At 34.6% G+C, this 27,496-nt stretch overlaps 6 protein-coding genes across 6 annotated transcripts; 5 read left to right on the forward strand and 1 right to left on the reverse strand.

Moving 5' to 3' along the window:
• Positions 1-674: 674 nt before the first annotated feature.
• Positions 675-2,935, forward strand: LOC102621663 (uncharacterized). Its single transcript, XM_006474608.3, has 6 exons — positions 675-1,207; positions 1,338-1,443; positions 1,656-1,843; positions 1,982-2,055; positions 2,188-2,337; positions 2,426-2,935. The coding sequence occupies exons 1-6, from the start codon at positions 802-804 to the stop codon at positions 2,564-2,566; spliced, it is 1,065 nt and encodes a 354-aa protein (XP_006474671.1). The 5' UTR covers positions 675-801; the 3' UTR covers positions 2,567-2,935.
• A 199-nt stretch (positions 2,936-3,134) lies between these two features.
• LOC102610568 (uncharacterized) lies at positions 3,135-6,275 on the forward strand. Its single transcript, XM_052434453.1, has 5 exons — positions 3,135-3,642; positions 3,831-4,090; positions 4,478-4,660; positions 4,740-5,499; positions 5,605-6,275. Exons 1-4 carry the CDS (start codon positions 3,276-3,278, stop codon positions 5,073-5,075), a joined length of 1,146 nt encoding a protein of 381 aa, XP_052290413.1. The 5' UTR covers positions 3,135-3,275; the 3' UTR covers positions 5,076-5,499; positions 5,605-6,275.
• A 1,529-nt stretch (positions 6,276-7,804) lies between these two features.
• On the forward strand, positions 7,805-10,032 carry LOC102610264 (pentatricopeptide repeat-containing protein At1g09900-like). Its single transcript, XM_006474405.4, has one exon. The coding sequence runs from the start codon at positions 8,132-8,134 to the stop codon at positions 9,833-9,835; it is 1,704 nt and encodes a 567-aa protein (XP_006474468.1). The 5' UTR covers positions 7,805-8,131; the 3' UTR covers positions 9,836-10,032.
• Positions 10,033-10,667: 635 nt separating this feature from the next.
• Positions 10,668-14,707, forward strand: LOC102609956 (PHD finger protein ALFIN-LIKE 4). Its single transcript, XM_006474404.4, has 5 exons — positions 10,668-11,041; positions 11,146-11,178; positions 12,781-13,009; positions 13,772-13,904; positions 14,184-14,707. Exons 1-5 carry the CDS (start codon positions 10,945-10,947, stop codon positions 14,451-14,453), a joined length of 762 nt encoding a protein of 253 aa, XP_006474467.1. The 5' UTR covers positions 10,668-10,944; the 3' UTR covers positions 14,454-14,707.
• A 925-nt stretch (positions 14,708-15,632) lies between these two features.
• Positions 15,633-17,678, reverse strand: LOC102609468 (uncharacterized). Its single transcript, XM_025097740.2, has one exon. The coding sequence runs from the start codon at positions 17,000-17,002 to the stop codon at positions 15,944-15,946; it is 1,059 nt and encodes a 352-aa protein (XP_024953508.1). The 5' UTR covers positions 17,003-17,678; the 3' UTR covers positions 15,633-15,943.
• Positions 17,679-21,355: 3,677 nt separating this feature from the next.
• On the forward strand, positions 21,356-23,413 carry LOC102608896 (ankyrin repeat-containing protein BDA1-like). The gene is made up of 2 exons (XM_006474400.4): positions 21,356-22,214; positions 22,338-23,413. Exons 1-2 carry the CDS (start codon positions 21,648-21,650, stop codon positions 23,181-23,183), a joined length of 1,413 nt encoding a protein of 470 aa, XP_006474463.2. The 5' UTR covers positions 21,356-21,647; the 3' UTR covers positions 23,184-23,413.
• Positions 23,414-27,496: the final 4,083 nt, after the last annotated feature.

Raw genomic sequence — 27,496 nt, forward strand, 5'->3', positions numbered from 1 at the left:
ACGTTCTATGGCGCACGGTACCCAATGGCCAATTCTCTGGTTCATTGAGAATCCGCGCACCCAACCCTGCATTCTGATTTGTCAGTTGATATTTAATTTAGTGTGTGAGTTCCTTAAAGAAGGCATTCACAGTACCGAATTACCCCCATAATTTTTTTCAAAAACTTAACCGTCTCTGTCTAAAATCGGTCTCTTAACTGCCTCTCGCGCCTTCCCTGTTTTGTCACACACCTCTTGAAGTTCAATAATGCTACACATTCCAAATTTTTTATTTTAAAAAATTATCCCAAATGATGTGACATTTATCAATTAGTTGGTGAGATAATATAATTAATTCACTTGGATCTTGTAAAAAATCATCAACCACTCAATTAATGACACATTATTTGGGAGAACTTTTTGGGATAAAAAATTTGAGATGTGTAGCATTATTGTCAAAAATTTGGAATGTGTAGCATTATTGTCAATAATGCTACACATCCCAAATTTTTTATCCCAAAAAGTTATCCCAAATAATGTGTCATTAATTGAGTGGTTGATAATTTTTTACAAGATCCAAATGAATTAATTATATTATCTCACCAACTAATTGATAAATGCCACATCATTTGAGATAACTTTTTTAGATAAAAAATTTAGGATGTGTAGCATTATTGAACTTCAATAATCACAATTCCAATTCTTACTACCCACTTAATCCCAAAAGCACTCGTGGCGGCGCTTCAAAAATCAAGCGCCGCCACCACTACCTTAAAGAAGCAGCACCACCGAATGATCTTCTGAACACAAAGTCAGTTTTGCATGGCGGATCCTAGGGCCATTGTGCCGTACCATGACCCACATGATAACTCTTACACAGAAGACATTTTCAATTTCATCAATAACCCAAATCCTACATTTGCAGATTTATCATTGTTCGAGGAACCTTCTTCGATTCCGCATTCAACTAATAATCCTCAATCTGGTGGTATAATCACGGATGCCGGTGACCCTTTTGATGATCCACTCTTTTGGGATATTGGTAATAATTGCAATGCTGGGAGTTTTCAAGCGGGTCCTTCAGGAAATCAAGCAGAAATGAGTGACCGAGGAACGCCAGCGATTGAAAATGCAGCAAATATGAAGGCATTTCCAAGATGGCCAGTGCCACCGGAGCCATATTTGTGTAGTTGTTGCCTGGTGCTCAGAGAAATCATTCATACTAATGGTACTTTTTCTTTTATCGATCTTTTAGCTTTTGTAGTCTGTTAGGATTCTCTAATTGTTGGGTGGTTTAGTTTTATAATTTTTTGACTCTGTGTAAAGTAGTGTTACTTGATTTTGATGGTATACTATAGGCCATGGCACAACAAAACTTGAGATTCATGGAAGACTTGGTTTAATCTGTCATGCTATTCTTGAGATTCGACAAAGTACCAATGCGAGTCAGCATTACATGATCGAGTGAGTTAAATTTCTGTTTCCCACTTTGTTAAGTTTAATTCCCTAATTTAGTTTTGGTCCAAAAAAAAAAAAAAAATCCAATTTGATTTTATTAATTTCACCATTGTTAATTTTCTGTACTTGTGTGTTCTGTCCAGTCTTTATTTAATCCTCCGTTATCATTCTGTTTTGTTCAAACAATGCATTGTTAAGTAGTTTTTCTCTTTGATCAGTTTTTGCAAGAAAAGCATAGAGAATGTGAAGGAATATCTGGTTCAATATTGTGAAGAGCGAAAGCAAGCAGGGTTTATGATGTTGCCGGACCCACTCTCAGATTTCTATGAAGCCGTTTGTGTGGGGTTGGTCTTGGATGATAATCTAACCACAGATGATTATTCTCAGCCTCCAATGACAAATTCAGGTTGGTTTAATTCACTTTTCTTGTTATCATTAGTTAATTGATCCACGCTTCAGTTGATTTATCTATGATCAATTCATCAGTAACTTTTCAATGTTACTTGTCATTAGAAGTGTTGGATTTATGATCAATTTTCTGCAGGAGAAAATGAAATGCATCAACCAGATATGGAGAATGAAGCAGAGAGGACTACAAGGACTTCTCTTTCGGCGCAGGTGATAGATTTTCTCTTCATCATCTAACTTAACAATTAATATCGAATTGTATCTTTCTGCTCCTTTTTGTCATTTACATTATATTATCATCTTTAACCCAGTATTTTTTTGTTGTGCTGGGGATTAGTGCAGAGGGAGAGAACAGGAAAGTTGACATTGAGAGACTTGATGATTTATTTTCATCTCCCCATTGAGGAGGCAGCCAGGAGGATGAAATTATGCCCTACTGTGGTGAAGAAGATATGCCGCAGAGATGGTTTGCATAGATGGCCCCATAGAAAGGTCTGACTTAATCCCTTTCAATCTGCGTACTTCTTCTTTCTTCGATACTCATTATGTTATCGAAATTGTTTTCTTTTGGTCTATGCAGATAAAAAGCATACAGAGGAGGATGTCGGTTGCATCAGGCAGATTGCGTTCAAATGATGCAGAAGAGAGGGCAAATGCTCAAATAGAAATCCAGAGACTTCAAGAAGAAATGGCTGCTGCATGTGCTGGACTCACTAGATGACTTAGGAACATAATGTTAAAGAGTATATAATAAGGAGTTAGGTATCTAGTTTTTCATATTCCAATTTTTTTATACACATTCTCTAATGCTAAGGATCACCAGCTGAAAGAAACCAAAGAACGAAGTAGGCTGATTACAATTATTATTTTTGGCGGAAAGACAGAGTAAAAAAAAAAATTGTTACATTTGTATATTATATTGATTCTGGTGAGTAGAGAGAGAGAGAGAGAGAAGACATGTTGAAATTACGTCAGCAGTAGCCTTGCTTGACAAATATCACTTAGTGCACTACAACGTTCTATTAGAAATGACCAGGCATGTTCGAACAAGAAGTGAGATGCATTTTTGTTTAATTAGTACATTGTAATCATATTTTGCGTTGCTTATCATCATACCGTGTGATGTGAATGAAGACAGATTTTAACAGATGGAACCAAAATTTGAATAAAAACTACGGAAGAGGAGAAGAATGCTTTTGTCAGCCGGCATTGTGTTTTCTTACCATTGGTTAAGCCAAATAATTACACACAATAGCATTGGGAAATCCCTCAAAGGGATCTGATATAGAGTCCTCAAAATTGACGTTCTTGGACTTTCCTTTTCGTACAACGATTTCTCGGTTTCAAGACCTCTTTGAAATCTATCCTTCTTCAATATAAGCTCATTAGATTTCGTGGAATAGCACAGCTGCATTCTCAGGAAAAAGAATATGAGCAGTGTTCGGACACTGGTTTGTGTAAAGCAGGTGAAGCAAGAGGCACCAGAAGAATGGGATGAAAGTATGCCATTGCCAGGAGATATAATTGAAGGTTTAGCTGAGAATGGTGATCATGAATCATTTGTGCAGATTAAAGCCAAGTCCGAGCTTGGTATGCTGCTTGGCAAGATTAGTCAGCAGGTTGAGGCATTATGGCTGAGGGTTAGAAGGGGTGATAGAATAATTAAGCTCCGTGTTCGGGCTGTGGCAGAGAGGAATTCAATGCTACAGAAGAAGTATACCATTAGAGCAGCTAAGGATGACAGGCATGTTGCAGTTATAGGAGATTTGACCTTTGAACAATGCACTGAGCTGCAAGGTAGGTTCCTCCCCTCATTATTCACCATGCCATATAACTTATTTCCTTTACACGATTTATGAAAAATCAACATAGTCCCAAACACTCAATCCATAATACCACACGACAACTTGACATCTTTTCCTTTTGAATGAAGCTATGTTCTGATAAACGAATAACAAGATGGATAGGTGTATCTTATCATGCAGAAATGAGCAGGAAAGTGGTTAATGTGGACGGTAGAGGATTCCGAAAACAGGGCGTGAAATATGATTGGAAGATGAAAGTTGATACCTACTTGCCAGACCAAAGATCCCCAGTTATTAGCTCCGTTTTGTTCCCACCTCTCCAGGGAGAAAACAGCATTGAGGCCACTACAGCTAGATGCATGGCCTGGTTTTCTGCAGCAGTTTCTTCGGGGGTTCCTCTTGTTTTTGTTAATATCCAAACAGAGCAGATTGTAACCTCGGTATATAATTTTCACACTCAGGCACCCATTATCTCTTCAGTGTCCTACATTTTCTACTGAAATCTGAAATGGGACGTTTCTTTTTCTTATAAGAAGCGAAGAGGTCCATTGATACAACCCGAGTCTATTTCTAATTCACATTCTGCAAACTTATCACAAGATATATTAAAAGTCTCGCTGATGGGAATTTGGGAGAGTTTGTTACCTGTAATTTGTTTACACATTTCAATCGTTTGAAGTTTCTTGTAATATATAACCTATGTGGAGAATTGCATGGAAGTTTATAGCGACTAATAATGATTCTTGCTTAAGCTCAATTCTTGTTACAGGCTTTATACTTGTAGCAACCAATTGCATACTGAAATTATTCTTTGAAACTTCTTGAAGGAGAGAATCAATTTCACAGGAAGAGAAATATGTGGGGGGAAGCAACAAAATCCCACTACAACTATGCAAATAGTGTTGGGAATAAGACTTTGGTTTCTACCGGGAGTTGCTGAAGTTTTACTTGAAATGACACCGGAACTTGGAGAAGCTCGATTTGGAATGGACATTAAACGTACTGAGGAGGTAATGTTGTTGCATCCAAAAACTTCATCGTTAACTTTGATCTTCATTTATCATTTAAAGAATCATTTTGCTTGTTCAGGGCTTCTTCTGTGTATACTCAGTGACTGAAGGATCACCGGCTGACCGTGCTGGAATGAGGCATCTATCTGAAGAAGCAAATGCAAATGGGTATCTACTTGTTATCTCTAGATTAGAAGGAAAAAGTGTAATGCCTTCTGGTGCTATCTGTGATGGGCACTTAGACTGTTGTGATCACAATGAAATCAAAGACACCCTCACTTCTGCAATTGACAGTATGGAGGGAATTCTTGTCCATATCATGGTATGGTCTAGCCAGCCTCATCCTAGCGTTTCTCGATCAAACGCTGCAACCCTCTTGCCTCCTAACTGGTTTCATCCTTCACCACCACTGTAACAAAATTAGCTTTGAGAATTTACTTGGTGCGGTAAAGAACATGAGTTTTTGGGCTCGAGAGACAGAATTATATATGAGGTGGATATGTTTGTGTTTGGAAGGAAAAATTTATTTTCTAACGAGATTACGTCCAATAACTACTGTCAAAATTACATATATGACCTGTGAAATATTTTAAATATTAAGAATAGTGTATTTACTGATTTAAATACTCGAAATTCATCCTTTATTCAATGACACTTGGTTGCTTCAATCTTTTCCGCTGTACTTTGTTTCAAAATTAGATCGGCCCCTGGTATAGTATATGGTTTTGAGAAAACCAGCTGAAGTTAGCTGATTCCTAAGCAGAAAAGTCCAAACTGAAACTAGGAAATCGTCTCAAACTTTGCTGTTTCTTTCCCCAAAACACCAACAAGAAAATAAGGTAATGTTTCATAATCTTAAAAGAATGCAGTGGCCATCTTTGTGATGGCTCTAGAATCACGGAAACACTGTTCACTGACAGAGCTAGCTTTTATTTCGTTTTCAGAACTACAAGAACCGATTCGCACTTGAGAGTCATCCATTCACTTATCATGGTCTTTGAAGCACTTCCATAGTTCCATGCCTCTGCTGGTTATGTTGTTGATTGGCCCAATATACCATCCCATCTCTAACATGGAATTGAAGCTTGAACTTTGGTTTCTTGTTGGTTTGTCTTGACAGCTTTAAACCTGTACTTTCAGTAATTCAAGCTCTAAAATCATTCTAATAGTGCTTGTAAAGATCTAAGGTAACACACTTTGTGGCTTAAGCCAAAAAATAAAGCCACAAGTGGCTCATTAAATTGAAAGCAGCCACCTGTTTGCTTTGTTAAGATCACGTGCATGCTTCGCTTATATGCTTCTTCTGCTTGCTTGAATCGGTGCATATATAGATATGTTGAAAATTGAGAGCTGCATGCATAATTGATTCATTTGACAGAGAAATTGAAAGAAAGAAAGCGATAAAAAGAAAGAAAAAGAGAGAATGAAAAAAATGAATTTGAAAAGAAGAGTTGAGATGAAAGATTACAGGAAATAAAATTGGACCAGTGAATCAATAAGAGAAATTCTCAGGAATCAATAAAAGTCCCAACAAAATAGTAAATTAACTACGATTTTTAAGTGGATTTCTATTATTAATATTATGTATCCTGTGAACCATTTAGACTTAATAATATGATTTAGTATGATGTTATAATTATACACATGTACATCATATGATTGATTAAGTCATGAAATATGATTATCAATCACCATTTTTACACTCTTCTCGTTTCGTGTTGTGCATGCATATTGAGAATTAGATTGCTATGCCCATGACGTTATTTCTATCAAATATGATTTTCCCGATCTATTCATATGATGATGATCTTGGTGAGTATGGTAGTTATTTTTCCTGTGTATTATTTGATCCGAGAGAAGAGTCGGGGGTCATGTCGTCTACGATGAAGAAGATCTTGGTCAGCCCACAATGTGCAATTCCCAAGTTTGCTTTATAAATTGTATATATTGATATCGTCAGATAACAGAACGAACTGCCCTGTTTAGTTTATCAAGTATTTGTTTCTTTATGGCTATTACATAATATGTCGTCTCAGGCTTTTGGCCAGGCCTAATTGCAACTATGTGGTGTCAAGCTTTGGGTGTCCACCAACCACCATGGACCATGAACTAGAAACCGGAGAAACTGCACCTCTACATTATGAGTCTCAAACCTTTATGCGCGCTCGCACTCTGCAAAAGAAATGTGGATTCTCGCGTCTTTTCAGAATGAATTATCTGCCCTTTGTCGTATTTTGCCAACTTTTAACAAAAAGTGCTGATAATTTTCGACCAAAGCAACACAAATAGCAATGAATGTCTTAGACTTTTCAGTTGCTCAAATCTTCCTAGCTCTTAACACTTTACACTCTTTATCAACCTCCCTAGTCACTGGAGCATCCTCTAGCCCTGCTTTATGGCTCGCCTACAAATCCCCTCCTCCACTTCCCTCACCATCCCCTGTGTAAAAATACAAGTCACCACCACCACCACCTCCAATTTTCAAGTACGTATCACCACCACCACCTCCTCATCATGTATACAAGTCACCGCCACAACGAGCATAAATGGAGCCCATATCCTTATGTAACTTATAAATTGTCTCCAACACCACCACACAAGAGTACCCTGTTAATTACTACAGTTATCCACCTCGGCGGTTTTACTGATGTACTGTGCCGTGGAAAATAAATAATTAATTTGTTCGATTGTTTGGGTATTTACTGTTTTCAAGCTTTATGATTTGTAAAACTTGTTCCTTCTCCTTCTCTAGGGACTTTGGTTAATGTGTAATATCCTAAAGAGTAATGATATAGCCACAAATTCTTGTACAAACTTATTTTGTACAAACTGATGTGGCATGATAATATTGGTTGAATTAAATATCACTTGGCCCACATGATTTGTTTTTATTAATTTATATTTTCATTCAACCAATCTTATCATGCTACGTCAGTTTGTACAAAATAAATTTGTACAAGAGTTTGTGGCTGTATCATTACTCTATCCTAAATCATAATGCACGGTAGATTAGTTTGTCATGGGAATTAAATAAAAAAAAACTATACGAATAGTATAATCTTTTGGATGATGAATAGGATTGTTGAAATAAGAGCAAAGAAGATTTAGAACCCCATTTTCTCTTTTGATCTACAAACCAGAAGCTCGAACAGAGCTTCTCATAATGAAACAAAATCTGTCTTTTGGATCAGTGAAAATCTACTCGAAAATTAGAATTCAACTATAATGTTTCCACATAAAATTCAACCCAACTAGGCCGTTCTGACTGCTGAATGCTGAGTATGGGATCGATTGCGGAGCATGAACGCATAGCAGAATGTTAAAGAGTGCTAAATTCCATCCCACGCATACTATACAAGCCGATTTTGAAGAGCTCTTTCTATAGATTATAGTGGGTCCAAGGTGAGCTGTCAAGCCTATAAGTAGTCGATATGAAGTGAAAACACACCGGCATTCGCCGAAACCGTTTCAATGGCTACCCCACGGAGATCCCTTACCAACATATCTCAAATCCCGGACCAAAGCATTCTTGTTACCTCCATAACTTCCGTTATCCAACGCCTAAATCCACAAAACCCTAGCCCTAAAAACATCTCCTCACAACCACTCGATCAATTTTCCCTTTGCTTAGGCTCAAATATAGTCACCAAAGTTATCTACGAACAAACCAACCCTTATCATGCTCTTTTCTTCTTTAACTGGGCATCCAACCCTAACCCTAACCCTAACAAATATCACCACACTACTCCATGCTATACAGCCATCACTGACGTTTTGCTCTCTCACTCGCTCATCTCCATTGCCGCTTCACTTCTTAAAAATTCCAACAAGCTCTCTGATTTCTTCATTAGCAAGCTCATTAAGGCTTACGGTGATCGCGGCAATGTTAAAGCTGCAATCTTTTGGTTTCACCAAGCCAAACAGATTGAAAATGGGGCTTGTTTGTATTCATATAATTCGCTTTTGGGTGTTCTGGTTCGAGTTAATTCAATCAAGTTAGCTGAGGAATTTTTCCACCAGATTGTGAAGGAAAATGTCGTGCCGCCTGATGTTTCGACTTATACAACGATGATTAGAGGATATTGTAAAATGGGTATGATCGAAAATGCTAAGAAGGTGTTTGATGTAATGACTGTTAAGCCTAATTTACTTGCTTACAATACTATGATAAATGGGTTTTGTAAAAAAGGTGATATGGAGAGTGCAAGATTGGTTTTTGATCGGATGATGAGTGGCGAAGATTGCTTGCCTAATCATGTGACTTATACTACTTTGATTGATGGGTACTGTAAGAAAGGTGAGTTAGAAGAGGCAAAGAAGTGTATGAATGAAATGATGAACAGAGGTTGCCGGCCGAATGAGTTGACTTACAATGCAATGATTTATGGATTGTGTATAAATGGTCGTGTTGATGAGGCTAAGATGCTGATGGCAAAGATGAGGTTGAATGGATTCAAGGATAATGTTTCCACTCACAAAAGTATGTTAAAGGGGCTTTGTGTTGTGGGGAAGTTTGATCAAGCTGTTGGATATCTTAGGAACGTGATGGAGGCTAACATGAATCCGGATGTGAAATCTTACGAAGTTGTTATTAATGGGTTTTGCAAAATTGGGAAATCAGATGAAGCTATATCGCTTTTGAAGGAAATGCGAGCAAGAGGCTTAAAGCCAACTGTGTTTAGCTTTAATGCAGTGTTTAGGATTCTTGTGGAAAATGGGGAGCTTGATAGAGCAATTTTACTGCTAAAACAGATGCCACAAATGGATTGCCTGCCTAATTTTGTGTCATATAATACAATAATATGTGGTCTTTGTATGGCTAAAGGTAGGATGCAAGATGTGGAAGACCTTGTTGACCGCATGATTAGAAGTGGTCACAACTTAGATTTCACCATGTATAGTTGCTTGCTTAAAGGATACTGCGAGGAAGGCAACGTGGAAAATGTAATGCAAATTGCCCATGAAATGGTCACTAAGAAGTATGTCATTGGTCTAGAGAGCTTTTCAGTTCTTGTCAAGCAGTTGTGTGCAAAGGGGAAGGTTACTGAAGCTGAAAAACTTTTTGACACGTGTAGTAGATGCCCTGCTGTTGATGTGGATAGTTACAGGAGGGTCTTGGATCAGCAGATTTGTATTCGTTCATCAAGTTGTAGTAATTATGGAGAGAACTGTTGAGGATGGAAAAAGATCTGAGTGTCTCATTGTCAGTTTTTAGACAAATTTAGTCTGTCAACAATCTGATTTTTTGTTCTATCACATGGAGTCCAAATGCTGAGTTCCACAGCTGCAATTCATATAGTTAAATGGAAAGAAGCGGCATCAGTGAGTTGTAATTGACTGCTTTTGCAAAGAAACCCGAACAATTTCCATTCCATGCCTTCTCGATGGTCGATGACCAATTTGTGCCACTTATGTCTATATTGCTTTTGCAATGTTGGTTCTGGTTCTCGTATCACAACTTAACACTGTCTCCACTCTCCAGGACTACTAGCATTTTGTATTTGCTGCCAAATCATTAAAATCTTTTTCTTATTTATATCGTTGTATTTAATTAAAATAGTTTTAAATAACGTTTGGGAAAAAATAAATAATTGAAGAAGGTTCGCACCGAGCATGCAACAGGTGTTCCATCCATCAGTATTCACATATTACTAGTAACCGCTGCTACATAGCTTTCCAGCAGTTTCGGTTGGGAATATCATTTTTGAAAGCCAGTTAGATTTCTGGAGCCGTAGGCGAATTAGTTGTTTGGTCAATCAAATAGATAGATGCTGACGGGCCACCTTGGCAAAGCCGATGCCACCTAGACAAACACGGAATTGAGTGAGCCCCACACGATGACGACCTGCAAGATCTGAGTGGCTTAACCCTCCCGCGGGTCGCATCAATTTACCAATGCAACCCACCACGCGTCAACATCCAAGTGGGTCTCAATTTTAAAAACAAACCATCGAGCCCTTTCCCTATTTTAGGGTTTCTTTTTTCTTTCGAAAAATAAGGGCCAGAAAACCGAGTGGCAGCCGGTTCACGGATTCTTCCCACATTTATCAAATCCGGTTAATTAACACACTTTCAATCCGATTCAAATCCTCTAGACTCTCGCGTTCTCACACACTGAGTCCACTTCTTTTTGCTCAACAGTGGTCAAAATATTTTCACATCTTTCCCTCCTTTACTCTTACTCTCTCTCACTCTCGCCAATTTCGAACTTCGATCTCTCTTCTCTGTAAATCTGAAAACAAACAACGAAAAAGAAAAAGGGTGCGAGAGAATTTGATTCGGTGATGGACGCAGGTGGAGGCTACAATCCGCGTACGGTTGAAGAAGTTTTTGGCGATTTCAAGGGCCGAAGAGCTGGCATGGTTAAAGCCCTTACTACTGGTATTCCTTTCACTATTTTTTTCCTTTTAATTTTGGGTATTTCTTTATCTTTTTCTTTTCACGAAAGAGAACTTTTTAATGGAAATTTTCTGGTGGTTTTGCAGAGGTTGAAGAGTTTTACCACCAGTGTGACCCTGGTAAGCTTTTTCTGTTTTTCTCTCTTTAAAATCTGACGTTAATTAAAGTTCTTTTTGTTGTTGTTTCATTTTACCACAGCTAATTAATGTTTAATTTGCTGATTATTCGCTTTCGCTGTTTTTAATTTTGACTCTATACAAAGTAAAACTTGTTTCTTTCTTGCTTTCGTTTTTCAACAAGTTCTATGATAGTGTAACTTTGGTTTTGAATTTTCTTTGCAAAGCTTTTCAATCGCTTTTCATCGATTGTGCATAAACTATTTGATTCATAAGCTAAATAATGTATAGTGGATGCATTGGTGGATAGCTGTGCCATCTCTCTTTAATGGTTTTTTTATATTATTATTATTAATTTTTTTTGGAGCTGTTGTGTTTTCATGATGGATTAATGAGCTCTGTCTGATGTTTGCAAATTATAATTGTAATTGAGTTTTGATTCTGTGACTAATCAGTCGCCAATACTTTTTCTAGCCAAGGCATTAACAACATGTCTGTTGAGAAGGGTGACTCTTAAGAGTTGTTATTAAGAGTTGCCGAGGTGGCTTGAACCATTTGGACGAACGCTCATGATACCTTGTTTGTAGTTTTCCTTTTCTTTTCTACGGTTGAAAAAGTAGGATGCACATTTGTAAACTTTACAAAAACATTCCATAATTGAGGGGGCATCACGCCACGTGTATCAAGATCAACTAGTGAATTTGGTCTAAAGAGCTGAATGCTAGAGATACTAAAATCTTTTATAGTCTTGGCTGATGTATCTTGTAAAATTTTATTTTGTATGGAATCAGCCTTTAAAGAACACCCAGTGTGACGTCATTGTTGTCGTCTTCAGTTTTAAAAAAGTTTCTTTCTGGTTTTTGGATGTGAAAAACTGTTCGGCTAGAACACATTTGTCATTGTTATTTTAAATGCATTGAACTATTTTCTTATTTATGGATTTGGACTTGAGTAGCTATTTACTAATTTTTGAGAGCCATGGCTGTTTTCTGCATTGAATGTCCTAGGGGGTCTTCAGTTGTTGGGCTCGATGTTCCGTCTTTTAGGGGAATTTTGGTAGATTATGGTTGAAATAGTAAAAGCATGTGACACTATAGTATTTGCTGAGAGTAAATTTGGAAATTGTTGGAAATACTATTTTGGTGTTCTAACTTCAGTTTGCCAAAAGATATCGACATTCTAAATTGAAAAAAAAAAGGATATAAAAAATCAGGTAAGGACTAATTCATTTTCAGCTGTTTAATTTTAAGAAATATGCAGCATATTCTGTACTTTTTTGGTCGGAAACAGAAAATAGGCTAAAAAACCCATACTGAAATCCCCTTGGTAATACTTATATAATTGGTATTTAAAATTACTATAGATTTACTTATTACTGAAAGCATTTGAATTCTTGCAACGCAACTACTTTTCCCATTTTGTGCTTCAGTGGAGATGAAACATGTTTTACAGTTCTCATCTTGACACTAAATTTGAGTTGTGTGGACCATGTCTTAGTTACCAGGAAGAATTCTTTTGACAGACAAATACAATTGCATTGCCGAATCTAGTTAATAATTAATGAACTGTGTAGTTTTACATAAATTTGATACTTTTTGATCATAGAGAAGGAAAATCTTTGCCTCTATGGTTTTCCAAGCGAGCAGTGGGAGGTAAACTTACCTGCTGAAGAAGTGCCTCCAGAGCTTCCAGAGCCTGCATTGGGTATCAACTTTGCCAGAGATGGGATGCAAGAAAAGGACTGGTTGTCTTTGGTTGCTGTCCACAGTGATGCTTGGTTACTCTCCGTGGCCTTTTACTTTGGTGCTAGGTTTGGTTTTGATAAATCTGATAGGTATGGTTTTATCTTTGGCAACTTGTTGATGTGCAATTTGACTTTGTAAATGACCCTTCCGAATTTTGGTCCCACTCTAGTTTTAATTAGTTTTACATCAGGCTCCCATTCTAATCTCTTCTTTTATGTTGTAGCTATAATGATTTAAACACCTGATTGACAGATTAAATAATGTATATTTGATAATTATCTTTTGGCTTGGTGCTTTTTTCTCTTTTTATGGTAATAATCAGTTTATGGGACATTTCTTATTTTCCATGAAGATTAATCAAATTTTGCTGTCATTATTAATTCTGATTCCTTTGGGGAAAAAAAGAATGTGTCAATTTGCTTTCCTTTCAATCTCTCTCTTTCCCTCTCTCTCTATAAATATCTCTATCTCTATCCCCCAAGCCACTCCTTCCCTTTCTATTCAATGGGTGGAGGTTCTGGCCACTGAGGCTTTTCATTTTGACTCTCCAATAAGTTGTCAGTAGGAAACTGCTCTTCCTTTTTCTTTCTTCATTTGTCACTCAGTTACATGTGTGTCCATGTTTTTTGCTTGGGTTTTTTGAAATGATAGTTATTACTTTTCCACACATTTAATGTCTCTTAATTTTTCTTTTCACGATTTCTAGTTTGAAAATTGTACGGGATGAAAATTCAACACAATGAATTATGGTTTTGTTAATAACTCTAGGCTCCACATTGCCACTAAGAAGTCTTTCTAAATATGACATTCTATATTCATTCATGATATTTTTGTCGGCAAATGTTGTGCAGGAAACGTCTTTTTAATATGATAAATGAACTTCCAACAATATTTGAGGTTGTGACAGGGACAACAAAGAAACAGGCAAAAGAAAAGTCTTCTGTGTCAAATCACAGTAGCAGCAAATCTAAATCAAACTCAAAGGTAACAAAGAACTTTTGCAGACCTCGTTTATGTGCCCCTTTTGTGCTTTTATTTTTTTGCATATTACCATTTTCTATAATATCTTGGCCTAGTGAAGTTTTAAAGAAATAAATTATATTTTCTATGTGATAGTTGAATGAGTTTTGTTGAAGCATTATCTGTACATGCCTACATTGGACCTAGAAAAAGACAAATGGTTGATCATGGCCCATGGTTAAGTGTTATCTTCTTCCTGAATATTGCCTCGTGACTACCGTTTGTTTCTGTTGGCATATGCAGCGAGGCTCTGAAACTCAAGCCAAGTTTTCAAAGGCAGTGCAATCAAAGGATGAAGAAGATGAAGGTCTGGAAGAGGAAGATGAGGAGGAGCATGGGGAGACACTGTGTGGGGCTTGTGGGGAGAACTATGCAGCCGATGAGTTCTGGATTTGCTGTGATGTCTGTGAGAAATGGTTCCATGGAAAGTGTGTTAAGATCACCCCAGCAAGGGCTGAGCACATTAAACAGTACAAATGCCCATCTTGTAGCAACAAGAGAGCTCGGCCTTGATGATGGTGGGACTGGCGACTGTGTATTCTGGCATTATATGGACTTCTAACTGTCTATTAGGCTTGTTCTTAATCACGCTTTGTCTAGGTTCTGTGGGATGTTGTGTAGGTTGGAAATTTGCTATTTATTTAGTTATAAATTAGAGTCTTGTGCTCCCGGGGGGGAATTGTTTTCCAGCTGCCACTGGGAAGAAACTAGTTTAAGGTCAGAATTTTCTCGTATTTATATGCAACATAGTGCTCATTCTTGGTGCATATACTTTCATTAGGTCCAGATTCAGCATTCAATTTACATCTTCGTTGGTAAAATAATTTAGTCCCGCATGCAAAGGCAAATTATGAACGGTTTAGGGATGTCGTCAAATGCTTCATAACATTTTTATCATGTTCCGGGGAAAAAGAAAAAAGTTGCATAATGAAACGGCAGAGGTAACGGTCCTCTGGAATTCTTCCGCGTGTCATCCACCTGCGCCTACACATTGTGTGATTGCATTCACTCATGCCCGTCAAAAATGTGACCTCAGCCTTATCGTGTCCCTAACAAGTAAAAGACTGATTCGCTGCTGCGGGTTCTTGGGATTATCTTAGAAGCGGTCCCCAGCTTTATTCTTAACAATTAACAAAGCACAAAGCTTCCTCCTACGCTCACTCGGCCATAGAAAATGAGAAGGGATGGAGCCATTTGCCCTTTTGTAAAATGATGCATTTACCATCTGACTCTTCTTGATGCAATTATAGGTGCATAAAAACATAATTATATTGCCAAGAGTCAGTTAAGAATAGCATAAAAATGACCTCACATCAACCAACCCCTCTCGAAAGACAATTTAGATTCTGTTTTTATTTGGAATTGAAGTTTTATACTTTTTAAATTACAGCTGCTCTGAAAAAAATTTATAATTATAAAATAAAAATTAATAGGATGTAGTAAATATAAATTTTAAATAATAATTTTAATAAAATTATTAAAGATATAATAAATTTTTTATCATATAAGTAAAAAATTATATCAACATAACTTTTAAATTACAATAACTAATATTTAACAAATAATTTAGTGTCCAACTTAAATCCTAAATGGACCCTCAGTCAATAAAACTTGCCGGCAACTCACAGCCATATGTTGTATTAGGAAGATACAATGCAAGAAAAGGCAATAATAATTTGAGTAACATCTTGATCACTTTCAGAACCTTCCCTTTCATTGTTCTCAAGGTAAAAACATCATACTTGTACAGTATTGATGACATAGATGAGAGTTGGAAATTACATAATCATAGATAAGGGAAAGACGGATACCTTTCTGATACTGTACAAGTTTACACTAGTTTCCAGTGATCTTCAACATGATTAAAAAAACCCAAAGAAGAAAATGAGAAGGAAAAAAGAACATGGAATTTACAATCGCCAGCCCTCTCGCCAAGCCGCCAATTAAGCCAACAAAGGATAAAGAAAACAAGAAGCAAATCATGTTCCTTATTGCGGTTCAAGTCATGATCTCAAGCTCTCTTGGCTCTTAGTAGAATGCCGTTTCAGGAACTCGTAGGTAGTGATCATGGTTGTTGCAGACATAGACATTGAAGCCCACCTTGGCCCCAATCCCCTGTAGCAAGCAGCAAATCCGCCTTCCTTCACCAGATTCCTAACCGTCTGCAAAACAGTCAGTGGCCTTCTTTGCCCTTTCTCTTCTGCATCCAAAACCTGTAAACGAGTCTTAATTGTATCAAGTGGCATAGTGATTAGCGCTGAAACACCACTAGCCATTGCTGCGCTTAGAGTCTGCACTGCCACTACGGCCTTTGAATTAGGCTTGTAACCAGTACACCCACTACTTGCAGAATTTTCATCTTTTTGACTAATATGGCAACCAAAACTACCCCAAATGAGCCTATTTGCCACAGAGTAAGAAGCCCACCAAACTGCATTAGAGGGAGCGTATGCCAAAATTGATATCCCGAATCCCCTATATAATCCTCTTGGACCATCGGCAACCAAAATTTTCCTAAAAGCATCAAGACCATTGCTATATCTACAAGAACTCACATTAGGGACTATTGTTTTGCTATTATTTTTGCTGTATCCTTGAACCATAAGTCTTTGACTCACAACATCAACCGGGGTCCAAATTAACTGCGCAGCCATAGCAGAACTCAACCCAGCAGCAGCATTAGCTATGGTAGTAGCAGTAGTGTCAGAAAATCCTAATCTAACAGTAGCAGTCCCAACGTTACTCTTGGTGATCTCGAGTGCTGTCATGTACAGCGCACGAGCCGGGATCGTCCCCATCAAAGAGGAACCAAATCCTCTGTAGAACCCTTTAAAACCTTCATAACACATGATCTGAAAAGACATTTTGAAGGAAGAAATCGGTGTGGACAAAACTTGTTGACGGGTTTTTAACACAACGATCGGATACAGAGCAGCAGATATCCCAGAGAACAAAGCGGCACCCAAGAAGAAAAACTTGGATTTATCGAGCATATGCCAGTCTATCTCAGCAGGTATATGAATCTCTGAAGCCGAATCATCCTCGGCCGCACCTAAACTCATTTTCGCCACTTTCAAACACCAACTCCCAAACGACACACAAGTAAGACAACCCACCCAAAACAAACCCCTTTTTCTTGGCTTTAATTACTTTATTGAAAATCAAATCAAAAGATTAACTTGTTCCCTTCCTCAGCTCACAACTCAACCTATAATACAACCTTGAATCTTCTTTTATTTATTTATTTATTGAACTACAAGTCTAATATACCAAAAAAATAAAGAAATTTGAAGAGAAGACGAGGAAAGCAGAGAAATTTAGAAATGGGCGGTGTTGGATTTTAATCTTTTTCGTTTGCGCAACCAGATTTGAGAGCGAACGTGGATGAAGAGAAAAATGTCGAACATTAATCAAAGTAATCAAACAGAAAACGTTATTTTAACTAATAACTAACTGAAAATGTTAGGAAAATTCTTACCAGACATCTTGATGATCATTGGTCCATGTCATGTCTGTGAGGGGAGATGGGAGGGAGAGATCTCAAGAGATAAGCAAAAGAATCTTGCGAGAGAGAGAGTAAATGGATATCACACAGAAAGCGAAGTAGATTGTACAATTCGCGCGAGCGGGCGAAAGAGAGAGAGAGAGAGAGAGAGAGAGGTAGAAGGCAAAGGCTACGGGCGGGGGGGCCTTCAACGGAAAGAGAGGACGAGAGAGAAGAGAGAAGAGAGTAGAGACTGGGGAGTGTGGATTTAAGCGAGGGTTTTGAGGAACGAGGAAACTGGACACGTGTCGGTTATCACTTCGAGAAGATTTCGAGATATTCGCCTTTGCCCTGCTGAGTGCTGACTGACCTGCCACTGCCTGGCGCCCCTGTTTTCGGCATATTAATTAATTAATATACATAATTTAACTGAGTCTGTGGGTGCTCCCCTACTACGTACGCTTCTTACCTTTGGTGATCTGAATCTGACCATCAATCGACATGTAATACCCCTGGGTTGGGCCGTTGGCCCCAGCTCATGGTATTTGGCACCTTACCACTTGTTCCCTCCATTCATGGGGCTGCCGACTTGCTCTTTGGATTGGGCGCTCACTGATCACCATCCACACGCCCACAATCGTTTTGATACACGTTTTATTTAAGACTAGTAAAATTACAAAAATATTACCCAAATCTAAGTTTTAATTAACGATAATAGTCCTTACTAAAATTGAGTATTTTGGATATAATATGAATGATAACAAACTAACCGTGTCAGCAGATGGGGTACTCTATGTTAGTAGATGTTTGTCATCATACTTGGGATATTATTATTGTCTAAAATGTTCTTCTTTTCATTTTTTTTTCCCACCAAAGTATGAAAATAATAAGTGAGACTAGTTTTGTAAATTAACTTAAAAGTATTCTTAGGGCATGTTTGGTAAATGAGATAAAAATATCATGGTTGAACTATTTGAAACAAATCCCACCCTATCCTGTATTTAGTGAATCAAAACGCCGTAGGATTGTTTTATCATTGGGTCCACCATATAGAAAATTTATTCTAGGGAAGGAAATTGAGATTAGTTAGGATAGGATCATATTGTTAATTTGATTAAAAATAATAATTTATAAATATTAAAATTATATTAATTTTTGATAAATATAATAAAAAGCATTGATTATAATAATGTAAAATAGTAAATATAATAATTATAATTATGATCTTTTAATTAATTAATTTAAAATAACATTTTTAGTATTATAATGTTTATTAAAAATAATTTATTTATTTAGGTAAATAATATTTTTAATATTATAATTCATTTTTCTCATTAAATTATAATAATATTTTAATTTATATAATTCTTAAATATTCTTATAATTTCAAGTTTACATTTTAAATTAATTATTAATAATATTTTATTTTAATAATAAAAATAATTTAATTTAATATTATAATATAAAACATTATTAGTAAAAATATTAAAATATTTTATAATCAAAGATTTTTCATTTTATATTAAGTCAATTTCATTTTTAATAATACAATTAAACTAAGATATTTATTTATTTATTGTTAATTTTAATAATAAAAATTTATTACTACAATCTAATTTAATCATAACTATTGAATTATACCAAATATAGACAGTATTAAACATAATTCAGTCATATACTATCTTATATCATCTCATCCCATCCTATCACATTCTATCATATCTTATGCTGCATACCAAATGCACTTCAAAATTTATGATTGAAATGTAGAATTCAACTAATTTAAAAGCCTATGAAGTCACTAAGTCAAAATTTAATGAAGATTAGGGTCCGTAGAAATACATTTTTGAAAGTTGCTTGAAAATTAGTAGGAATTTGAGACTAAATAATAAAAATATTAATAAAACCTTGTACATTATCCCAACTTCCATAATCTTTAACAAATTCGTATTAGTATAAAGGGTATTGCAAAATTCTTCTACAAATCAGAATAAGCCAGCAAATATAACATTGAATATAATTCGATTATCTATATTTTCAATAAGCAAACATTTAAAAAGAAATTATTATAAGAACAAGCAATCTAAAAATCTACCTACTTATTATAACTCAGTTTGTATTGCAACTAACAAAATTAATGTTCAAATAAAAACCAAATAAGCACAATTCCATCTCCAAACTCAAATAAACCCACACCATAATTGAAAAATCCAAGAGAAGAAATGAGGACATAGGGTAAAATTGAAATCTGAGAACTGAAACCGAACAATCAGTCCATGGAAAGAGATGACAAGTAATTTTTACTTGGAGGAGTTTTTTTTTTTTTTGTGAGCAACAAGGGCCACTCTGATATTGGGGTTTGAAACACAATGGGTAACGACAAGGTGGGCAAACATTCAGGGGGAATATATATATATATATATATTCCGAAGGGTTTGCTTTTGCCTTCGCACCGCAAGAGTTGTGGGACATTTAAAAAAATGGTAATTTTTAAAAATTTCCCATGAGGTTTGAGGCTGTTGCAAGTAGATGGTGAAAATTATTTTATTTGTAAAAGGTCTCCTACCGTTAGTTAAAAATTTCATTGACTAACTGTTGATTTTGAAAAGACAATATTACCCCCAATATTTACAATTCTAAATATTTACAATTTCATAAGTAATTAAAACAATTATTTTCACCATGATCAAGTTATTGATATTTCCTTAAAATCTTAAAAAAATAAAATTACAAATCTTAAAATAATTTTTTTAAAGTTTGTAATAAAATTACAAATCTTAATTATTTGATATAAAAATATAATTTTTTTTAAGTTTGTAATTTTAATTTTTTTAAGATTTTAAGGAAATTTTAACTGACGTAAACTTTTTTTTTAAGTTTGTAATAAAATTACAAATCTTAATTATTTGATATAAAAATGTAATTTTTTAAAGTTTGTAATAAAATTACAAATCTTAATTATTTGATATAAAATATAATTTTTTTTAAGTTTGTAATTTTATTTTTTTTAAGATTTTAAGGAAATTTTAACTGACGTAAACTATTATTGGGGGTAATATTGTCTTTTTAAAGTCAACAGTTAGTCAATAAAAATTTTAACTAACGGTAGGGGGTCTTTTACAAATAAAATAATTTTTACCATCTACTTGCAACAGCCTCAAACCTCAGGGGAGGTTTTTAAAAATTACCCTTTAAAAAAAAAAAAAAACCCAGGCTGATTTTTGTTGCTAGGAGCCTTATGCTTCGTCCCCCTTCTTGTTTTTTTTCCCCGATTGAAAGGAGCCTTGCGCTTTTCTTATTGTTTACAAATTTAATAAAAAAAAAATTAAATGCGGAGTTCTAATGGGGAAGAGGAAGGTGTAGACTGTACAGAACTGAAAAATTGAACCGAAACCGAACTGTTTGGTTTTGATTTGGCTTTATTTTTTTATTTAGTTTATTTACTTTTTATGAAATTATAACCGAACCGATTTGATTCTGTTAATTCAATTTCGATCCGAATCGAACTGTACCCACTCGGAACTCAAATCCAACCCATAGTGGATATGTGGTGCTAGGCCAGGCTGTCACAAAGATATCCTGGTATAATGAAGGGAATTGAAAGTGAAAGGATTTTTGGTAAACTAAAAAATCAGGTTATTATAAATTTTTTTGCAAAAAATTAACAGAATATCTACTTGAAGCTGTGAAGGAATAAAAGAATTGAAGTCGAGAGTAATATGAACGGGGATATAATGATGGCAATCACCGAAAGATCGAGAATGACTATATAAACGATTAAGGGAAAAAGATTGAGTTAGGGCGAGTCAATAATAACAGGAGAAGAAGAAATGGCATTGAGTTTTAATTAATGGGTAATTTTACTAGAGTAAAAATAACAATAAAAATAATAAAATAGTAACGGTTTTTGTAAAACCTGACATTAAAGTCAATCCACCATATGATAGGGGATAAGCCGTGAGCATTAAGTGGTCGACAACAAATCGGTCTCCTAAAGTCAGCCCCACACCAAGAAGACTTGTAAGTTGACTTCACTAGACCTAAAGAAATATTTCCAAAATAATGCAGCTTAAATAAAGTACCAGACTTCATCTTTCGAGTCATAACGGAGAGATCACTTGAATCTTTGTGAGCCTACATACAATTGAGGAATTAATAAATTAAAAAAAAAAAATTCGAAGGATTGTAACTTCTTTTGTGACCAGTCTGGTGAATTTAAACAAATGGAGAGGAGGGTCTATGAAGCAGCGGTTGAGGGCAGCGTAGAATCTTTGCTTAAATTGCTTCAAGAGGATGCTCTGCTTCTCGATAGATCAATGGTGAGTTGTTACTCTGAGACCCCTTTGCACGTAGCCTCAATGCTTGGACATGAAAACTTTGTGCGGGAAATTTTAAGTCGAAAGCCTGAGTTAGCTGGAGAGCTCGATTCCAGAAGATCATCAGCACTTCACTTGGCAGCTGCAAAAGGGCACCTTGGCATAGTGCTGAAATTGGTATCGGTCAATCCCAAAATGTGTTGTGCTTGCGATCGAGATGGGAAAAATCCTCTACATGTTGCCGCCATCAAGGGCCATGTTAATGTCTTGAGAGAGTTGGTTCAAGTAAGACCCAAGGCCTGTCGAATCTTGATGGACAGAGGTGAGACAATTTTGCATGCTTGTGTGAATTATAACCAGTTGGAGTGCCTGAAGTTGCTGGTGGAGACACTGAATGATCATGAGTTTGTGAATTCGAAGGACGACGATGGCAACACTATCTTGCATCTCGCCGTCATCGATAAACAAGTAGAGGTATATATAATGTAGCTAATAATTAATGATATATCTCCTTACCATTAATTAGTTGATTAATTCTACTCTTTCTTTTCCCTTTGTATTTAACTTATATATAATGCGAAACCCGAAAACGTGCAGACGATAAAGTTTTTGACTGACAGCTGTACTACATTAGAAGTGAATGCTGTTAATGCAAATGGCTTCACAGCTTTGGATATTTTAGCACGAAGAAAATTAGATGTGAATTGGACGATCGGAGAGCTGCTTCGATGCGCTGGAGCAAGAAGTCAGAAGGAAACACGCGAACCTTCTCCAGCCATCACACAGACACCGACAGGATCGATCATAACATCCCATTCTGATGACCCTAGTAATCAAGGGCGTGAACGTCCAGAGAAGGTTAGAAAAAAGCAAGAAGATGAATGGTCCGAAAAAAAGCGTAATGCATTAATGGTGGTAGCATCACTCATCGCTACCATGGCATTTCAAGCTGCTCTGAACCCTCCTGGTGGTGTATGGCAAGACGATTCCCAAGCAAACGACACTTCACCACATGACGCAGGGTCTTCGATAATGCTAACTAATGTTGAGAGTGTTTACTATCTTTTCTTTGGTTTTAACACCACAGGCTTTGTGGCGTCTCTTAGCATCATATTATTGCTCATAAGCGGCATCCCATTTTTTAAGCGCAGGTTTTTCATGTGGATTTTAACTGTGATAACGTGGGTTGCAATTAGTGCAATGGCACTAACTTATCTGTTCGGGGTAGTTGGTATTACGAATTCGGGTAACAGCGTGGCACCCCAGTGTGGTTTTTTATATGTAATGGATGGATGGATTGGGCTGATAGGGATTCTTATTCTCGCGCACATTGTACGCCTTATGGTGAAGATGATAAAATTTTTGCTAAAATTAATGAAGAGATCACCACGGCAACCCTCAAGTTCGGATGCTCACGCAGCACATCCTATTCATACCGTCTAATGTGCACAGCCCCCGTGGGATGAGTATAATAAGGGTGCGTTTGAGAGTTAGATACAATAATTTTTAAGTTATAATTGCTGGGGTGTAAAAATTATAGTTGTAGAGTAGAATTCGATAGTGTTTGGTAAAAATATTGAATCTTTTAAGCTGCAGAAGCTGATGATATTTAGTAAATTTTAATATTTATGGAGTGCATGAATATTTGTAATAATTAATTTTAAATAACGTTATTTTTAATTGTTAACAAATCACATTATTTTTCATACATTGAATTATTATATTGACATACAATTACGATTTATTACTTCACAAATTAAATTAATATTTAATAAATCAAATTTATTTTTTTGCACAAGTTGTAATAAATAATTTTTAAAATAAATAAATTTTAATTTTAAATATTGATTGAAGAAATAAATTATACCAACTATGTCTAATAAAGATAATATAATATTTCATAATAAAATTAAAATGTAATTAATTACAAAACTCGTATATTTATTTTGTCATGCCTCCATTAAACTCACAGCAATGTTGTCTCTCAAGATTATTATATCTTGAGCTGTATTATCAATTGTATCATAACTTTATTTATGAGATGCAATATTGCTTATATATATGTTCACTAATACTATGACTTGGCTCATCCATTATTTCATCAAAATGATCATGAATTTGTGAATATCTTCTAATGTAATTATGTAAAGTCATGGTAACAATAACTATCTTCAACCTACTTCTTGAATGGATAACTTGTCATATTTCGTAAAATATTCCGTGTATTCTTCTAAACCCTAAAAGTACACTCAATAACACATATCAAGAAAGAGTGTTTGTAGTTGAACAATTCTTTATGACCCATTGATTAGCTATCTCTACCAAATTTAAGAAGGTAATATCTTTCACTTTTATATAGTCCTAAATACCCACTTAACTATGGATATCCTGCACCTATAATAATGTAAGTAATAAATATAATCATTATAATTATGACTTTTTAATTAATTCATTTAAAATAATTTTTTAGTATTATAATGTTTATTAAAAATAATTTATTTATTTACGTAAGTAATATGTTTAATATTATATTTCGTTTTTCACATTAAACAATAATAATAATAATTTAATTTATATAATTATTAAATTTTCTTAAAATTTCAAATTTTCAAATTTACATTTTAAATTAATTATTAAATTGATATTCAAAATATTTATTTAAATTTTGACGTTGAATTGTATTATTAATAATAATTTTTTATTTTAATAATAATAAAAATAATAAATTTTAATATTATAATATAAAATATTATTAGTAAAAATATTAAATTATTTTATAATCAAAGATGCTTTTTATTTTATATTAAATGAACTTTCATTTGTAATAATACAATTAAACTATGATAAAAAATATTTATTTATAGTTAATTTTAATAATGAAAAATTATTATTACAATCCAATTTAATTATAACTATTGAATTATGCCAAACACAAGACAATTTAAACATAATTCAATCATATTTTAATAATAATAAAAATAATAAAATTTAATATTATAATATAAAATATTATTAGTAAAAATCTGAAAGTATTTTACAATCAAAGATGTTTTTTTATTTTATATTAAATGAACTTTCATTTGTAATAATACAATTAAACTATGATTAAAATATTTATTTATTTATAGTTAATTTTAATAATGAAAAATTATTATTACAATCCAATTTATTCATAACTATTGAATTATACCAAATACAAGACAATTTAAACATAATTCAGTCATATTCTATCTTATCTCATCTCCTCCGATCTTAGCACATCCTATCTTGCATAATGCACCTTAAAATTTATGATTGAAATGTAGAATTCAACTAATTTAAAAGCCTATGAAGTCACTAAGTCAAAATTTAATGAAGATTAGGATTCGCAGAAATACATTTTTAAAAGTTGCTTGAAAATTAGTAGGGATTTGAGACTAAATAATAAAAATTTAATAAAACCTTCTACATTATCCCAACTTCCATAATCTTTAACAAATTCGTAATAGTATAAAGGGTATTGCAAAATTCTTCTACAAATCGGAATAAGCCAGCAAATATAACCTTGAATATAATTCGATTATCTATATTTTCAATAAGCAAACATTTTAAAAGAAATTATTATAAGAACAAGCAATCTAAAAATTTACCTACTTATTATAACTCAGTTTGTATCGCAACTAACAAAATTCATGTTCAAATAAAAAACCCAAAACTCAACACTTACCAAATAAGCACAATTCCATCTCCAAACTCAAATAAACCCACACCATAATTGAAAATCCAAGAGATGAAATGAGGACATAGGGTAAAATTGAAATCTGAGAACTGAAACCGAACAATCAGTCTACGGAAAGAGAAGACGAGTAAGCTTTTTTTTTTTTTTTTTCAATTCTTTCGTCTTTTTGATTGAGCTGCAACATGCAATCATTAAGCATGAAGAGTCTTTGAGCAACAAGAATAACTATTGCTCATTTATCATTTTTTTTAAAGCAAAAATTACTCATTTTAATTGGAGGAGTTTTTTTTTGGGCAGGCGCTTGCTCATTTACCCTTTTTTGAGACAATTTTTTTTTTTTGTGAGCAACAAGAACCACTATGATATTGCGGCTTGAAATAAAATGGACAACGAGGGTTATTTTGAAATGAGAAATTTATAACCGTCCATCTGTTTATTTTGCCTTTTTTTAAAAATATACAAACACTTTTTTTTTCAGCGCGCCACCTGGAGTTTGCTTTTTGTTGCATTCATTCACTTCCGTTTAATTTCTGTTAGCAAATTTAACGGAATGACCTTTTTACCCCTCAAAATTACAATTTAACCAAAAATAAATAGAAATTGGAGATAAATTTAGCAAGCAACAAACACTATTTTCCTCCAATTTCTAGCATCCACCTTTGAAAAAAATTAAATCCATCCAATTTATCTCCAATTTTCATTTATTTTGGGTTAAATTGTAATTTTGAGGGGTAAAAAGGTCATTTCGTTAATATTCCGTTAAATCCACTAACGGAAATTAGACGGAAGTGGACGAATGTAACAAAAAACAAATTTTAGGTAGCGCGCTGAAAAAAAAAGTGTTTGTGTATTTTTAAAAAATGCAAAACAAACAAGTGGATCATTATAAATTTTCCTTTTGAAATTAAAAGGAGAGTCATTCGATATTTACGTTATTATAATATTTTTAAGTGCGAAAAAGGAGGGGTTTTAAGAGGACTTTGAAGGGGTGGGAATAGTTTCACCGTGTTGGCAACAACAAATAGCCCAATGTGTTAGGCCACGATGTCGAAGCAATAAGTGGCCCAAAAAATGTTTGCAGTATTTGGGTCCAATCGTTTTGTTTCAATACAGTTTTAACAGTTTCTGCTGTACCCCTAGCGCCTACATACCTCTATGATTGCCGCCGTCTCAATGAAAATAATATCTCTTAAGTAAATGCAATGCAGGATTCTTATGGAAACGACAAGGTGGGCAAAAATTCAGGGGAAAAAAAAATTCCGAAGAGTTTGCTTTTGCCTTCGCACTACAAGAGGTGTGGGCATTCTTTTCGTCTTTTATATTTTATATTCGTCATACATCAAAGAAAAGAAAATTGCATTGTAGGCACCTTAATAATACGAAATCTTATTAACATATAGGTGCGTATGGTACTTTTATTTATTTATTATTATTTTTTATATATAAGGAAGTCTTAGGCACACCATGTAATAATTTTGACGTGGCACTCCAATTAGAGGCGAGTAAAACATCGGTATTCAGAAGAAATCGAATCGACATAACGATTAATATAATAAAAACAAATATGAAATAGTCCCAAATAGTGGCAATATACATAATGATTGATATAATAAAATAGTGGCAATAAACATAATGATTGATATAATAAAAACAAAGATAAAGGTACACTCCCCACCAAAAGTGTTGGCCATGACGATGAGTTTCCACTCAAGTGTTAGGTATGTATACGGTTTTGTATAATTAAAGTGCCGGCTATTTTATTAAAAAAAGAAAAGAAAAAAAGTAGATGGCGGCAACGCTTTTTATTCTGTAGGTTTTGTACGTAATAGGTTATTATGTAATTAATGAAATATTTTAAGGATATTTTTTATATGAAATATTTCTTAGGAAAAGCTCTCTAACTTCTATTCTCAAAAACTCAAATTTTGAATTTTATTAGCATAGGTAAATTAATTTATTTAAATTTAAAAAATTCTACTCACAAAATATCTAAACACCAATTTTTTTTAAATACTTATAAAATTAAATAAGCAAACTA

This window comes from Citrus sinensis, chromosome 9 (genome assembly GCF_022201045.2).
Source record: "Citrus sinensis cultivar Valencia sweet orange chromosome 9, DVS_A1.0, whole genome shotgun sequence".
Lineage (NCBI taxonomy): Eukaryota > Viridiplantae > Streptophyta > Magnoliopsida > Sapindales > Rutaceae > Citrus > Citrus sinensis.